Source organism: Hirundo rustica, unplaced genomic scaffold, assembly GCF_015227805.2.
Source record: "Hirundo rustica isolate bHirRus1 unplaced genomic scaffold, bHirRus1.pri.v3 scaffold_98_arrow_ctg1, whole genome shotgun sequence".
Taxonomy (NCBI): domain Eukaryota; kingdom Metazoa; phylum Chordata; class Aves; order Passeriformes; family Hirundinidae; genus Hirundo; species Hirundo rustica.
In genome coordinates this window covers 180,534-196,637 of record NW_026690715.1, presented here as the reverse complement: position 1 = coordinate 196,637, position 16,104 = coordinate 180,534, and the positions used below count along the sequence as shown (strand labels likewise).

Below are 16,104 nucleotides of genomic sequence, written 5' to 3'. Positions count from 1 at the left end.
GCTCCAGCCCTTCCCTCCAGTCCTGTCCCTGGGCCCCAGAGTGAAGAGGTTCCCACAGCCCCCAGCCAGGGACCTGCTCCCAAGGCTGCTGCCAGGGGAACCAGGGCTGGGACCAGCTGGGATGCTCGGTTTCCACAGGCCGGGGTTTAGGAATGGGATTCCCCAATTTTGTGTCCCCACTAAAACTGAGCTGCTGCTCACTGCCATCAAGACTCCCATGGAAAGTACAAAAGGCAAAGATCCCGGACTAGAATAAGAAGAATTTACTGGGAATAGCAACAAGATTAGGAAAAATTAGGAACAGAAACAATATTGATAACAGAAGGGATAAGATAAACGATAAACAGGGAAAACTACAACAGCACTGACTGGCTCTTCCCAGCCACGTATTTCCTCCTGCCTGGAAAGGACACCATTCACCTTCGGGGAGAGAGAGAGTCCCTTTCCTGCCCCTGGCAATGCCCTGAGATGGGCTCAAATACAATGGAGGCGCCATGGCCAGACCCTCATGTTCTTCAGTCCCAGCTCACATCATTGCCAGGGGCAGAGAAAGTGAGAGGTGACTTCTCGGCGTGGGTCACGGGAAATGTTGGTCACCAGGGCTCTGCCCACTGTGGGTCCTCTGATGAGGGATGGAGTTGGAGCAGCGCACAAAGCTCTTCCCACAGTCGGGGCACTCACAGGGCTTCTCTTACCGATGCCTCCGCTGGTGTTGCCTCAAGTTAGAACTCCTAGAGAAGCTCTTCCCACACTGGGGACACTTGTAGGGCCTCTCCCCAGTGTGGATGCGCCGGTGGGTGATGAGGGTGGAGTTTTGCTTGAAGCCCTTCCTGCAGCTGGGGCAGCGGAAGGGCCTCTCCTCTCTGTGAATCCGCTGGTGCACGAGGAGATCTGAGCTGGTCCGAAACTTCTTCCCACACTCGAGACACTCGTAGGGCCTCTCCCCAGTGTGGATCATTTGGTGGATGATCAGCTGGGACCTCTGGTTGAAGCCCTTCCCACATTCCCCACACTTGTATGGCCTTTCCTCAGCGTGGATGTTCTGGTGGAGGATCAAGGAGGAACGCTGGCTGAAGCTCTTCCCACACTGCTCACACTTGTAGGGCCGTTCCCCGGTGTGGATCCTCAGGTGGCAGATCAGGTTGGAGCGCTCTCTGAAGCTCATCCCACATTGCCCACACTCGTAGGGCCTCTCCCCGGTATGGATGCGCCGGTGCCTGTTGAGGTGGGAGCTGTGCTTGAAGCCCTTCCTGCAGTCGGGGCAGTGGAAGGGCCTCTCCTCTGTGTGAACCCGCTGGTGCACGAGGAGATCTGAGCTGGTCCGAAACCTCTTCCCACACACGGAACACTCACATGGCCTCTCTGCAGTGTGGATGATCGGGTGCTGGACAGGGGTGCTGCTCTGGCTGAAGCTCTGTCCACCTTCCTGGCACAGGGTTGGTCTTTCCCCCTTGTTGCACCCTGGGATGGGTTTGGAGTCCTTCCTCCTGTAGAATCTCTGGCGCTTTTTCTCCCTTTTGTATTCCTGTGCCATGGAGCCACTCAAAATGGCCTCTTCCACAAGGTTCTGGCGCGGCGATTTGTCCTCCTTGGTCTCCATCCTCAGCTCCTTGTCTGGGAGAGGAAGGACAAGGACAGGATGGGATTTGCCTCTGTGCCACAGGGAAGGGGAAGGAGATCCCCCAATGCATCCCTGGCAGGACGGCGTCGGCAGCGGGGTTGTCCTGCAGCCAGGGGCCACGCTGGCCTGGGAGATGGAGCAGGAGAGAGGGGGAAAGGGGCACTGACTTCCTCCTCACCTGCCTGGCTGTCCTGGGGCATCTTCCTCTTCCTTGCAGATGCCTTCTCCATCTGGCCAAGGTTTGGGAATGGGAGATCCTGGTTTGGGCAAAAACAAAGGATGAGTATGTTAAGTTTGAATGTCTCTCTGCTCAAGTCCAAATCTACAGGTCACCAGACATCTGGAGTCCCTAATAGCCTATCCAACACCAAGAGCAGCCCTGAAAATTCCTCCGTGGAGCTCCCTGTCTCTGGTCTCTCTCCTTTGGTGTTTGGGGATTCCCCCCTGTCCCAGCTGCTGGGGGTCACACCTGCACTGGGGGGTTCCCATCTACTCAGTCCCTGCCCTCCCCAGGCTGCTAGAAATCCCAGGAATCCAAAATGTTTCCCCATTTGCCATTTTCCATTTAGGGATGCTGGGGGTTTTGGGGTCCCCTTGGGTCCCTTCTCCCCTTATTCTCTACTTTGTGATGCAGGGCTCCAGGGAGTCCCCCCCTACCCCAATGCCAGGTTGTTGAGGGTCTTGCAAATCGCCGCACTTCCCCCTCTCTGGGCTCCTGGGGGACACAGGGCTCTGCTCCTCCAGGCTGCCTCTGATGGCACCTGCCACTGGGACCCCCCCCAAGGGGCATTTTCCATCCAGTTTTGGAGTTCTTACTTCTCCAAACATCCCCACCCCAAAAAACCCAACCCAGGGACCCCTCAGGATATCTGAGCTGAGCTCCCTGTCTTGGGTTGGTAGGACAGGTGTCTGCTAAGGAAGTCAGGAGCCTCCCTTGAAACAGAAAATAAAAACCGCCTCTCTTTGAATTATAATTTTGAAATTAATGGGCTCTCGAGCAAAGATATGGCAGTAGGAATATCAGTTCTTCAGTAGGAAAATTAAACTAAAAATGCAGTTGGGGAAAAAAAAAAAAAGTCAGAATCCAACCTGACACCTGGGTAGTCAGGGTGTTGCTTACAGCCCAATCAAATCGTGGCTGCGGTCCTTCTGGAGTGACAGATGTGGTTTTGTTGAAGCAATGATCTTGTAGAAGGCTGTAGTTTTCCTCTGAATGTCCAGTGGTGGTGTAGATGGGTCTGCTCCTCCTCTGGGAATCCAGTGGAAACCAGGCTGCTTCTGGTGTTTGAATCTCAGATTATATCCAGGTGGGAATGCTTGTCTCCTCCCTCTGGGAGGAGCATCTCACAATGGGATGATGTAATTTTATCAGTCATGCAGTGAAGCTCAAAGGCCCATTAACAGAAGATATCTCCCTGGAGGGAGGAGAGGTCATGGAAGAGATAAGGAACACTGCCCCATTTGGTTTTAACAGCTGGCCCATTAAGAGAAGATCCCCCTCAGAGATATGAGGGATGGGTCATGGAAGAGATAAACAACCTGCCCTCCTGCTTTTAACAGATGGTAGTGGAATAAATGTTTTTGGTTACATCAGGAATAACACCCAAAACCATATGTTTTTGCATCTTTCTTTTCCTTTCAGCAGCAGGATGCAAGTGGAGACTCTAGACTGGTTGAGTTAAAAAGCCAACGCACAATTAAAACACGCACATTTTTCTTTTAAGATGTGAATCGTCAATGTGTAAAACAAACATATTTTTCTAGTAGAATTCCCATTGGTAATTTTGTTAAGAAACTGTTCTCTTGCATAATATTACAAAGGACCAAGATTGAAACCACTCATGTAGTAGTTACTTGAGCACAAGCTCAGGGGGAGGGGCAGCCCCAAACAAAATAAAAACCCAGGCAAGATTCATTTTCCATGATGTAGCTGAAGACAAAGTAAGTAAATTAGTTTGGGGATTTAGCTGTCACTAGTGGAGAAGGTTCTCACAGAAATCAAATCAGAAGACTGAAACATTAGGAGAGCAGACACACTACCCTTCAATTCGCTCTATGATCAATGGCAATTTTCAAGTTGTTTTTCTATGCTAGTTTAGGCTTAGGAAGTAAGAGCACAACCTGTAGCAATTGAGAGGAATGAGCTTTTTGTTTACAAAGAAGCCCTGAGTCTGCAGGTAGATAAAACTAGCACTGAGAGATAAGAGAAACAATGGGAAGGATTCTACTGATTGATGACTGGAAAAGAAGATACTTGCCTTTACAAACAAACCATAAGTTGTTTGTAAATGAAATTGAATATTGAAAGATGAAAGCAACAATGGGGAAAACCCATAAATCCCATAAAAATTAAAAATTAGCAGGGGGTTATACATTAAAAGGGGAATCTTAGGTCTTAGGCATTTCGGGAAGTCTGTACCTCTCAAGTACCTCAGCCAATGGGGAAAGAGAGAGGGAAATGCGGCCGGGAAATTAGGATAAAAAGGAGGCTGTGTCCTCCAAAAAGCTGAGAGACCCCAGGGGAAATGCCCCATGGCCTCTCCCTTTATTTGAATAAAGTAAAAGGACTCCTCTGTCTCCTTTTTGGACATAGACCTCTGGTGTTTGTGGATTAATTTTCCTAACACAATGAGCTTTTTAGAAGGTGAAGCTGCTGCCTGGGGGAGCCCCAGTGAGAGGGGGAGATGTGAGGTGGGACTCGAGGGAGCAGCCGCGGGACACAGGCACGGGGGGAAGCGCGGCATTTGGCAGAGAGGCCGCGCGGGGCAGTGGGGGAAAACCCCCGGTGAGACATGACTTTAAAGAGTTAAGAGTTTAGCTAAGGGTTAGAAGCAATTTATATTGATCAAGATGTAAGTTAGATTAGTAAATGGTAGGTTAATGATTATTAGATGTCCAAGCTAGAGCTAACTATTATATTATGAGCTTGTTTATAGAAAAAGTGGAGTAAGTGAACCGTCATAAGAACAGATTGAAACCAGTAAGAACAATGGCCAGCACCTGGACTTGGTATCAATCAATCACAAAGCAGGAGACCTTGGATCGTGCCAGAGGGTCACAGAGACCTGATGAAGACTCTCCTGACTTCATCCTTTGAGACCACTGACCCAATTCGAGACCACCGACCCAATTCAAGAGAAGAACTGTGCACACGTGAAGGACTAATAGCCTCATTTTAATACAGAGCGGGGATGGGAGGTGCTGGGGTTATGCATATGTATTGTATGTAAGATCTTGGAAAATAAACAGAGAGCAAAGAGCCTTGTTCGGGGCGGCCACGCCTTTCAGAGATGACTCCCATGCTGCCCGACGGTGAATAAACATACCACTTTCTAACTTTAATTAGTTAGAGGGTCTTTGTCCGTGACTGTATCGGTTTTCAATGACTCAATTTGGCGATCCAGCCAGGAGAAGGTTCTGCTTGGCTCTGAGACCAGCTCGGGTGGAGGACCCCCTCAGGGCACCCCCGGGATATTCCTGGAAGAGTGGGCTCCGCTGCCCGACCTGTTCATCCAGCAGCAGACAAGAACTCCTGACTCCTAAAACTCCGGACAAAAAGGTATGTTTATACTTGAAAAATAGGTACCTTTTCGGTATAGGCGGTTGGTAAGACACTGAGAGACGTCTCGTGCACAACGCATGCCTAAGTTGTGACAGCTCTGCAGAGCCTGGTTTGGCTTGGTTTGGTTTGGTAACCCGTGTCCCGTGGTGAGGAGTGGCAACCGGTTTTTGTTGTGCCTTGATAATCTATGTCCCATGACAGGGGCAAGAGCGGCAGTAGGACAACCGGTTTTGTTGTCAGTTTGTGGTTTAAAGGTCCCTTGGTCATCCATAATTCGAGCGGCTAGCCTGAGTTTTAGGATGCAAAGGGTCCCGTTGTGGGTGGCAGAAAATCCTGATTGCGGCTCCACACGCGCCATGTGTGTGTGTAGTGTGCACAGATTTGTGTTTTGTGGGTTTGCGTGTCTAGGCTGTGGAAGAATTATTGGTGCACCGTGTGTGTTGTGTTTTGTAAGAGTTTGTGTCGTAAGTGATTTGACCTGTAAGGCGTACGCATGGTCAGGAAAGGCTGTTGGTAAGTCGTGGGAGACGTCCCACGCACAACTTGTGCCTCTGTAGTGTGCTTGCAAGCTTGATTGGTATCTGGGCAGTTGTACTTGGTTGCCAGCAGAGAAAGCTGTTAAGCTGTTGTACCGGGCCGTGGAGGGCTCGGATTGTTGCTGCTGGCAGAAGGGGATTTTGCCATTTGCTGTGCCATAGAGGGCTCAGTTTGCTAGAATCCGGGACTAGCAATTGTAAGGCCAAATCCTGATTTGTGGTTGTTACACTGTGTGAATGTGTCCTGACTGTGAGAACGATTGTGAGAGAGTTTGTTGAGACGTGCTACCAGCACGAAGTGATTGAGGAGTTTGGACCCGCGGTTCCATTTTCGGGCGACTGAAACGGCCGGGGAAAACCGAAGCGAGTGGGGTGTATGAAAACCCTTAAAGCCCCCTCCCTGCTGTGACTGTGGTGTGTGTGTTTTGGTTACTGGGATGATATTCACTGTAACTATTTTTGAGGCAACATCCATCTTGTGTTAAAAGTTTTAAGTGCAGCATATGCTGAGTGAAAGAGTTGATTAGCCTCTGCGAGCTGAGGCGTGAATGTTTTTGAAGTAGATTGAGCACAGACAAAGGTCAGAACCAGTTTGGCAAGAAGGAATAGAAACCCTTGACAAGAGCTTAGTTGTGATTTTAGGTATGGAAACTGTGTTTGTAGATTGTTGGAATTAAAAGAAGGGTAACTTCAGTCTGAGAACTCAGTCTGGCCAGATGAATAAAAGGAATTCCTTTACCTAAGTGGTTTAGGCTTGACTCGTAGGAGTTTGTGAATTCAGCAAACTGGTGAATAGACAGAGGAAATAAGAAAATGTATTTAGAAGGTTTATATCAGATGTCTGTTGGGAGACTAGTGGCTCTGGAGTAGGAGCAATGGGCTGTGGAGAATTTAGAAAGTCAAAAAGAAGTGAATGGAATAGCTTGTAATTTTGGGAATTTTCCTGCAGCTTTTGGTGCATCTAGAGGTTGTCACTGTGCCTGGGTGCTTTTGCAGTGTAAAATTTGTGCAGGATGTTACTATTGTTCTTCTGCTAACCGGTACAGAGAATGTGCCCAGTGTAAACAACAGCTCCTTGATCAAGCTGATTTAGAGCAACAATTTCTGTTTCAACTCCAGCTCCACCTTTAACTCCAACTCCATCTTTAACCAAAGCAATTTCTATTTCAACTCTGTCTCTAGCTCTAAGCACAGCTGAATCAACTCTGATTTCTATTTCAAGTTCAGCTTCACCTTCTATTTTCTGACTATTCTACTTACTCCTAAATCTCTCCCACTGCCCAGCAGTGACAGTGAGGAAGAGGAGCCCTCTCCAAAGGTTCCTATGGCACAACGGAGTCAGAAACAAACCAAAGAAGAGAACATCACAACGGGGAGGCAGTGGTTGCTCATGTTAAGAAAAACTGAGATGGACCGGAGGATCTTACCCTAGGAGACCCTCTAGTTCTAATGAAACTAGCGAACAAAGAAAAAGAAATGAAGTTTTTGAAATATAAACTTGGGAAACAATGGGGAATTCACAGGTTTTTATATATGCCCAATGCTCCATCAGCACTTTTGGGTAGGGATCTATTGGAACAACTAGAGGTAAAAAAAAATATTTAAAAATGGAGAGATTACTTTGGAGGTTGAGGATCAACAATATGTGGAATTGTTAAGCTTGATGTAGATAACTAATGAGGCTAAAGTTAAAAGTGAAGGTGAGATTTACAGGAAAATAGCAGATCAGGTATTTTCTGGGGTTTGGGCTTCTAACATACCAGGAGAGCAAAGAATGCACCCCCAGTGCAAGTTAAGTTTAAAAAAACAAGAAAACAACTAGTTAGAGTTAAGCAATACCCCCCTGAAGAAAAGTTAAGGGATTAGCTCAGTGATTGAATTTCTTTTTCCTGTTAAAAAGCCTGATGGATCATAGCTGTTAATTGGATAACTGAGGATTTATACCCAGTGGTTCCCAACCCTTACACTTGGTTAACTTGTTTAACACCTGAACTAACATGGTTTATTGTTTTAGATTTAAGGGATGCTTTCTTTTGCCTTCTTCTCCATGAAGCCAGTCAGAAAATTTTTGCATTTGAATAAAAAAAAAGTCAGCTCACATGGACAGTGCTTCTGCAGGAGTTCAAAAAATTTGCCCACTTTGTTTGGAGAACTAGCAAAAGATCTGGAATCCCGGGAAGCTCCGTCAGGAAGACAACTGTTACAGTATGTGGACGACCTCCTGATAGCTACCAAAACTCAAGAGGCTTGTCTGGAGTGGATGGTAAGCCTCCTAAACTTTTTAGGTGAAGCAAACAGTTATTTATTTGGGCCATGAGGTTAGTACTGGACCACGAACCTTAGGACAGGATCACAAGGAAGCAATATGCCAGACCCCAGAACTCCAGACAGTAAAAGAACTGAGAACTTTTCTAGGCATGACAGAGTGGTGCAGACTGTGGATTTCTAACCATGGGTTGCTTGTTAAACCTCTGTATGCCTTGATCACAGAAGGGAGCAGGGATCTCCAAAAGAAGCAACTCGAGCCTTTGACCAGCTAAAGAAGGCCCTCATGTCAGCTCCAGCCCTGGGACTTGCAGACGTGAGTAAACCATTCTTTTTTGTTTTCACATGAGAAGTAGGGGATTGCCTTAGGAATACTATCACAAAACCTGGGCCCGTATCGCAGGGCAGTCGCCTAAGCAGCTGCATGCAGCAGCTAAGGGATGGCCAGGGTGCCTCAGAGCCATTGCAGCAGTGGCAGTGAACATCCAAGAAGCACGCAAGTTCACCCCAGGCCAGAAGATGACCGTGGTAGTATCCCACACAGTGTCTGCAGCCCTAAAATGAAAGGGGGACATTAGCTCTCCCCACAGAGATTCCTGAAGTACCAAGATGTTGAGATTGTGGTAATTAACATTGTGAATCCAGCTTCCTTCCTCAGCATGAGTATGGGAGAACCAGTGATCCATGAGTGCCTGGAGGCCATCGAAGCCACCTACTCCAGTTGCCCGGATCTGAAGGATACCCTGCTTGAGAATACTGAGACCTGGTCCACCGATGGAAGCAGCTATGTCATCAGTGGAAGGCATGCTGGGTATGTGGTTACTACAAGCAGAGAGGTCATAGAGTCTGGACCATTACCAACCAACACCTCGGCACAGAAGGCTGAAATAACTGCCTGAACTCGGGCTTTAGAGCTGGCAAAAAGAAAGAAAGTTAATATCTACACAGACTTAAGGTATGCATTTGGGGTAGTTCATGCACATGGAGCCGTCTGGAAAGAAAGAGGACTGTTGAATTGACAAGAAAAAGAGTATTAAACATGCACAAGAAATAATACAACTGTTGGAGGTAGTCCAGCTACCTGAAAAGATAGCCATCATGCATATCAAGGCACACCAGAAAGTGAGCTCTGAATTGGAGCAAGGAAACGACCTGGTGGACAGAAAGGCAAAAGAAGCAGCTAAAGGTGAGATAGGCAGCCTTAATTCCAGATGAGCAAATCTCCATTGAAAGTAAGCCAAAGCACAGTAAAAAGGACAAGAGGTGTGGGCTATTACAGATAAAAGGAAAGATTATGATCCCCTCTTATATGCTATGGTCAGCAGTGAAAAAGGAACATGAAAAAAACACATTGGGGAATGGATGATTTGTATAACTATTTGAAAGATAGAATTATAACTAGAAATTTGTAAAGTATAGGTGACTTGCCAATGTAGCCTCTGCCTCCAAACTAATCCCAAAACTATTTTTAAACCAAAGCTTGGGCAAATTGGGAAAAGATATGTACTGGGCAGCAATAGCAAATTGATTTTTCAGTACTACCCAGGAAAAGAGGGTACTGATACCTCTTGGTATTAACAGATACCTTTTCAGGGTGGCCAGAAGCTTTCCCTACCAGAACTGCCAAAGTGCAAGAGGCAACCAAAGCAGTGTTACAAGAAATAATACCATGCTTTGGAGTCCCAGCCACAATGTTTTTAGATAGGAGGCCATATTTGATTTCAAAATTGTGCAGCAAATTAAGCAGCAAATTATAAAACTGGGGCTCAAACCAGAGAACGAGATGGACCAGTACATGATGTATAGCCTGGGGATTACGTATACATTAAGTCTTTTGCAGAAAAACCTTTGAACCACGGTGGGAGGGACCATTCCAAGTGCTCCTCATCATCTTTAATACAATCAAGATCAAGGAACAAAGCACCTGGATCCATCACTCACAAGTGAAGAAAGCTCCTGAGAAACTCTGGGAAGTTATATTGGGTGACAATGAACTAAAATTAAAACTTTCTTGGGAGAATAAATCATAAGTCTAATATAACAACTTTTTGAGAAATAGGAAAGCTTGTAATTGTAATGGGTAATCAAACAGGTATAGCCTGGAAAGTTGTGGCATTTATGACCTTCGCTATAGCCACAGCTAATGCAGCACCACTGCATTATAATGTGACTGGTAAATCTAAGGGCCAAGGGAAAGCTTATGATTTTGTCTCCTGTAAGTCTCTGATTCAGATGCTAAAAATTACAAATGCAACTGTGTAAGAAAACTTAATCTAACTTGTGCATTTGTAACTTTGTCAAAATTGAGGAATGTGATTTTTCCTATTAGGCACATGTTGTATCCCACCAACATATAAAGGCAAACTTGACTCCTGTTCAAGAAATATTGCCTGTGCCTATAGAGATGAACTTAACTTTAGTTGCACAATTATTGAAACACCATGGATTAAAGAAAAAAAAATAGAAAGAAAGAGAACTTTGATCACAATGCATCATGACACAGAGACTATACAGAGAGTATTTAAAGGTAAGAAGAAGGCCCATCCCATCATTGGTGGGATGTGCTTTCTGGGTAGTCACCAGCTGCAACTGGTTTGCTCAATACCTTGGTTGATTTGATTATTGTTTTGTTTAATTTAGTTGGTATAATTTGATTTTGTTTGCTATAATATTTTTTGGAATTGGAAAATGCCAAAGCGACTAGCAGCTTTAATTTTAATATTAAGAGCATAGTACAGTTTTAAAAGACCCCTACTGCACAGTTTTGCTAGATGAAGAAGAATTTACATATTAGTAAAAGAATTTACTAACTTTGAAGAAGGAGTGGGGAAATGAGACATGACTTTAAAGAGTTAAGATTTTAGCTAAGGGTTAGAAGCAATTTATATTGATCAAGATGTTAAGTTAGGTTAGTAAATGGTAGGTTAATGATTATTAGATGTCCAAGCTAGAGCTAACTATTATATTATGAACTTGTTTATAAAAAAAGTGGAGTAAGTGAACCATCATAAGAACAGATTGAAACCAGCAAGAACAATGGCCAGCACCTGGACTTGGTATCAATCAATCACAAAGCAGGGGATCTTGGATTGTGCCAGAGGGCCACAGAGACCTGATGAAGACCCTCCTGACTTCATCCTTTGAGACTACTGACTCAATTCAAGACCACCGACCCAATTCAAGAGAAGAACTGTGCACACGTGAAGGACGAATAGCCTCATTTTAATACAGAGCGGGGATGGGAGGTGCTGGGGTTATGCGTATGTATTGTATGTAAGATCTTGGAAAATAAACAGAGAGCAAAGAGCCTTGTTTGGGGCGGCCACGCCTTTCGGAGATGACTCCCGTCTCGCCCGCCGGTGAAGAAACATACCACTTTCTAACTTTAATTAGTTAGAGGGTCTTTGTCCGTGACTATATCGGTTTTCAATGACTCACCTTGATCTCGTTCCCACTTCTAGGTGGCATCTCTGCCCTGATGACCTGAGGCATCATGGGCCCATCGAGCTAGGAACAACTCTCTCCTGTGTTGCCAATCTAAATCTATCTTTGATATTCTGTCTTCGCTGCCTGATCAACCTGCTTGTTGTTTCTGTGCTCCTCATTAGCCCGACTCTTGGGGACATGGACATCTAAATGATAGACTTTCACAGATATCTTCTCCACCCGAGTGGCAATGTCTTTCCACTCATCAGCAGCCCAGATTGGATTTCCCCTACACTGCCAGTTTGCTTCTTTCCAGCCAACCCCACAGAGCATTGGCTACCATCCACAAATCAGTGTAGAGGTAGAGCTTTGGCCACTTCTCACTTTCAGCCATGTCCAGGGCCGATTGAACACCTTTGGTTTCAGCGAGTTGACTCGATCCACCTTCTCCTTCAGTACCTTCTGTGACCTGTCGTGTGGGGCTCCATACGGCTGCTTTCCACTTCTGGTTCATCCCTACGATGCGATAGGAACAGTCAGTGAAAAGAGCATAACGTGTTTCTTCTGCTGGCAGATTTTGGTCATCCTCCTCAAGGGTCTTCCAGCACATTTCATGATGGTGCTGCTGCATTCTGTCTCTGTGGACAAACCTCTCCCTTACACTCATTAAAAGTGGCTCCCAGAAAGAAAGGGGGCCAGGCTCCCTTCTGAATACCTGATTCACACCTGAGTCCTGGGTCAAGGGTCCCAAATTCCTTGCCTCACCACTATCCAGTTGCATGCCTGGACCTCTAAGGTCTCAGACCTGAAGTAACCAAGCTGTAAAAGCCTCACATGCAATATCATGCAATATCTTTTTGCAGATTATGGAGACTTTCATGTGTCAGGGACTCAGTGATGATCACAACCTCTGGTTGCCCTGCGGGTTGTGAGGGCCCTCTTTTCTTGTCCTTGTTACCTGGGTGCTCTGATTTCATTTTATACTTCTTTGCTTCCAGCTGCTGCTGGCTGTGATGCCCCTGTGGTTCAGCTGGAACCTGGATGGTTGTAACATCTGTGGGTCCCACTGCTGCACCATCAGAGTCTCCCTTTTCAGGGCAGGGGGAAGGTTTCCCAGCAGCTGGGGCTGAGTCTAATGAGGCCACCACTGGGGAAATGTGCTCCTTCAACATCTGGCCCATCTCCTAACCAGAACCCCCACCCAATCTAGGAGGTTCATTTCTGAGGTGGGCTGTGGGGCAGGCTCAGGCCATGGGCCAGCATCCCCATTCTGTGGGACAGTGCAGGACAAGCTGTGCTGGACATGGCCAAGGGCCCTGGCAAGGCTGGCAGTGCCCAGGAGAAGCCAAGTCCTGGTGTCCTGGGGCACAGCAGTGTCTGTGCCACCAAGGGCTGGGAGGAGACACCTTGTCCTCAGGCCCTGGGGCCTCCTGGCACAGCCCCAGCAAGGCTGGGCACTGTCACCCCCTTGTCCTGCCCTCAGCATCCCCACACATGCCAGGGGCCCTGGCAGAGCCCTGAGCAAGGCTCAGCTGAGGGACAGGATCTGCCTTCCCTGGGGCTGGGGCTCAGGCCTTGGCCCTTCTGCTGCCTCCAGCCAGGCCAGGCTTTGCTCAGCATCTCAGCTGCCTGCACAGAGCCTTTGCCTCCCTGCACTCCTGGCCTCAGGGATCTGCTGGAACCAGTCCCTGGGGAGCCTTGCTCAGGAATGGCCCTGGTGGGGCTTCCAAGGCACTTCAAAGGCTTTTCAAAGGTCTTGGGGTTTTGCTTCTGCCTTGGAGTCTCTGAGAGGTTTGTGCAATCATGGCCTGCAATGATCTGCTGTAATGAGCCCCTTGAGATCCTTTGTCAGTAACAACACTCAGTGGGGCTCAGCAATGCTTCAAGGTACTCCTGGTTTTTTAATAAGGTACTTTCCATTCTCCTTTCCAAACTGAGTCTCTAACAGGTTTGCGCAATCCTGGCCTCCAATTCTCTCCTCCAAGAACTCCATGAGGGGCCTGGTTGGAGATGGACCTCAGTGGGACCCATTAATGCTTGGAGACACTCCCGAGTTTCCCCATTGAAAACAGATGCACTCCTCAAGGGTGTGCCAAGCCCAAGCTGCCTCCAAGGAGGTTCCCCTTCCCCAGAGCAGAAGCATGCAAGGAATGATTTAGACACACAGGAAGTGCTGCAAGAAACACAAATCCAGAGTTGGCTGAAGGCAGAATTAGACCAACTCCAGAAGGACAGACATGCTTTGGACTCCTTGCAGCTCAAAGCACCAAGTGGGTTGTTGGGAGGTGAGTGAGTGAGCCAAGAGTGAGGGGAAGGGAAATGCAGAGAGCCCTGCAAGTGCTTGTGTGCACACAGGCTGTGGGGAAGGGCCCTGCAGCCCTGCCCTGGGCCAGCTGAGGGTGGATCCTCATCCCACCCTGCCCTGGGCCATGGCAAGGGGCTGTGGCCATGGACACTGCACTGAGCCCACTGCAGCAGCCCCTTGCTCAGGGCTGGTGTCACTGCCCAGAGCCAGAGGGGATCCCTTGCTGGGGGCTTGTGCCATGGCCACCGGCCCTGTGCCGCGCTGGCTGCTCAGGCACTGCGGAACCAGCAGCAAACGCCACTGCCAGGGCCAAAGGCCAGCTCAGCCAGACAGAAAGGGGCAGGGCTGGGCACTGCTTCCATGGCAGCCGTCACTGGGGTGGGACACCTGGGTCACCTGGCATGGCCATTGCCATGGAAACCCCTTGTAGGGACAAATGCCACGGACACTGGCACTGGGACACTGCTGGGCTCGGGTGCTGAGCACAGGGCTGAGCACACACAGATGCTTTTGGTCTTGCTCAGCTCCTCCAGCCAAGGCCTTTCCTGCCCCTCGTCCCGCCACGCTGGGGAGGGGCTGGGGGTGTGGGGGAGCTTGGGAGGGGACACAGCCAGGACAGGTGACCCCAACTGACCCCAGGGATATCCCAGACCACATCTGGGACGTCATGCTCAGTGAATAAAGTGGGGAGAGGAAGGAGGAAAGGGTGACATTTGGAGTGAGGGTTTTTGTCTTCCCAGGTAACACTTAGGCAGGATGGGGCCCTGTTTCACCAGTGGCCAGGGTCAGCACCAAAGACACAGACACCAACTTAAGGAATTGTGGAATTTATATCATGCAAAGCTGCAAAGAATTACAAAAGGATGAGCTCAGCAAAGCACATCATCATTAGCAAAGAATTACAAAAGGAGCTCAGCCATGCATCCAGTCATTACTACCAAAGACTGCCTGTAGGCATTTAGAAAGATCCATCAGCAGTTCCCCTCAGACTTTACCATCATCTTGAGCCACACATCAGCTGGGAGAAGCCAAGGACTGCAGAGCCACTCCCAGACACTGGGAATTCCTGCAGCTGCATCCACCTTTGCAGGAAACAAGGCTTCCAGCCTCACTGCGACAGGGCCCAGCTTCTACATTGTCAAGCAAACAAGCTGACATCACTTCTAGTGTGGGAACATCTGGTTTCATTCTTCTGTTGGGTTTCTCCCAAAGCCTGGCCAGGGCTCAGGGAGGAACCAAGGCAGTTGACTTTGATCCTACAGCCCCAAACAAGGCCAGATGGGGCCTTGTCTGATTCTTCAACACAGAAAGGTCAATCCACATTTCACCACTGAACTGATACAGAGATCATATTGGTAACAGTGCTTCAGTAATGAGCAGACACAAAGATAACCTTTGCTTGGAAGCTTTATCCAGAGGTCAGCTTTGCCTCAGGGCCTGTTGTTCAGGCTTCACTCAGGACCTGGTGTACAGGCCTCAGTTTTTCAATGGGTCCTTTGACCTACAGATGAACTACAACCTTCAAACCAATCCTTTCAAACCAGAGTCTTAGACTGAAGTATTGGGCATAAAGGCATCACCTCTTCAATTTCAATATCTTGTCTTCAATTTAAGTGCTGCTGAAGCTCATTACTCAGGGCTGTAATTCACATTCCTTCTAAAACATGCCTAATTAGTTGCTATTCTGTTATTTATCAAATCCCCCTTTTTTTCTTGGGACCATGTCTCTTTTCAGACAGTCTCAGCACTCCATTTCCCAGCACAAAGTGTCCCAACAACTTGAACATGCAATCATAACACACCAAGTGCTCACACTGCAATGATTACAATCACTGCCACAAATACTTTTCACAGCAGCCTCCAATTTTGTGGCCATGAGGCCAATCCCACCAAGAAGAATTGTCTTCTTTCTGCCACTCTTCTACTGCTCTTTCTGTCAAGGTGATTCCTGACTGTTGGACTTCAAACAGGCTGGGACAGGTCCCCAACTCCTCGTTATTTCAACTGCTCTTTTAACAACCCCTTCATCCATTCAACCACTCCTGCAGCTTGGGGATTGTCTGGGATATGAAAAACCCAGCATGACTTAATCACTGTGTTTTTCACTGTAACAGACAAAGCATTCTGCATCACACTATCAGCAAACCCTCTAAAAATAGCCAATTTCTTCCCTTCCTCCTTTTTTCATTGTATACAATTTCACAAAATTTACCACGGACAATTGGGTCTGGCCAATGCTTTTCTGTAGGATATTTAGTGTAACCTCCTTGAGCAGCCAAAGTTATCAAATCAGTATTGTCAGCATTGTTTCACATTATTATTATTTTATATGGAGATACAGATATATAGATATTGATACAGAAAGATTTATAGATATATAGATATAGAT

At 47.5% G+C, this 16,104-nt stretch overlaps 2 protein-coding genes across 2 annotated transcripts in view; one reads left to right on the top strand and one right to left on the bottom strand.

Moving 5' to 3' along the window:
* Window positions 1-695: 695 nt before the first annotated feature.
* The window catches only part of LOC120748228 (zinc finger protein 271-like), a gene marked incomplete at its 3' end in the record, with an annotated part of 146,036 nt that continues 130,627 nt past the window's right edge, over window positions 696-16,104 (bottom strand). Inside the window, 1 exon segment of the mRNA XM_058419143.1 lies at window positions 696-1,422. Within this exon segment, the coding sequence (XP_058275126.1) occupies window positions 696-1,422 (727 nt within the window).
* The window catches only part of LOC120748225 (U3 small nucleolar RNA-associated protein 14 homolog C-like), an 11,010-nt gene continuing 3,555 nt past the window's right edge, over window positions 8,650-16,104 (top strand). Inside the window, 1 exon segment of the mRNA XM_040054337.1 lies at window positions 8,650-8,795. Coding sequence (XP_039910271.1) covers window positions 8,650-8,795 — 146 coding nt within the window.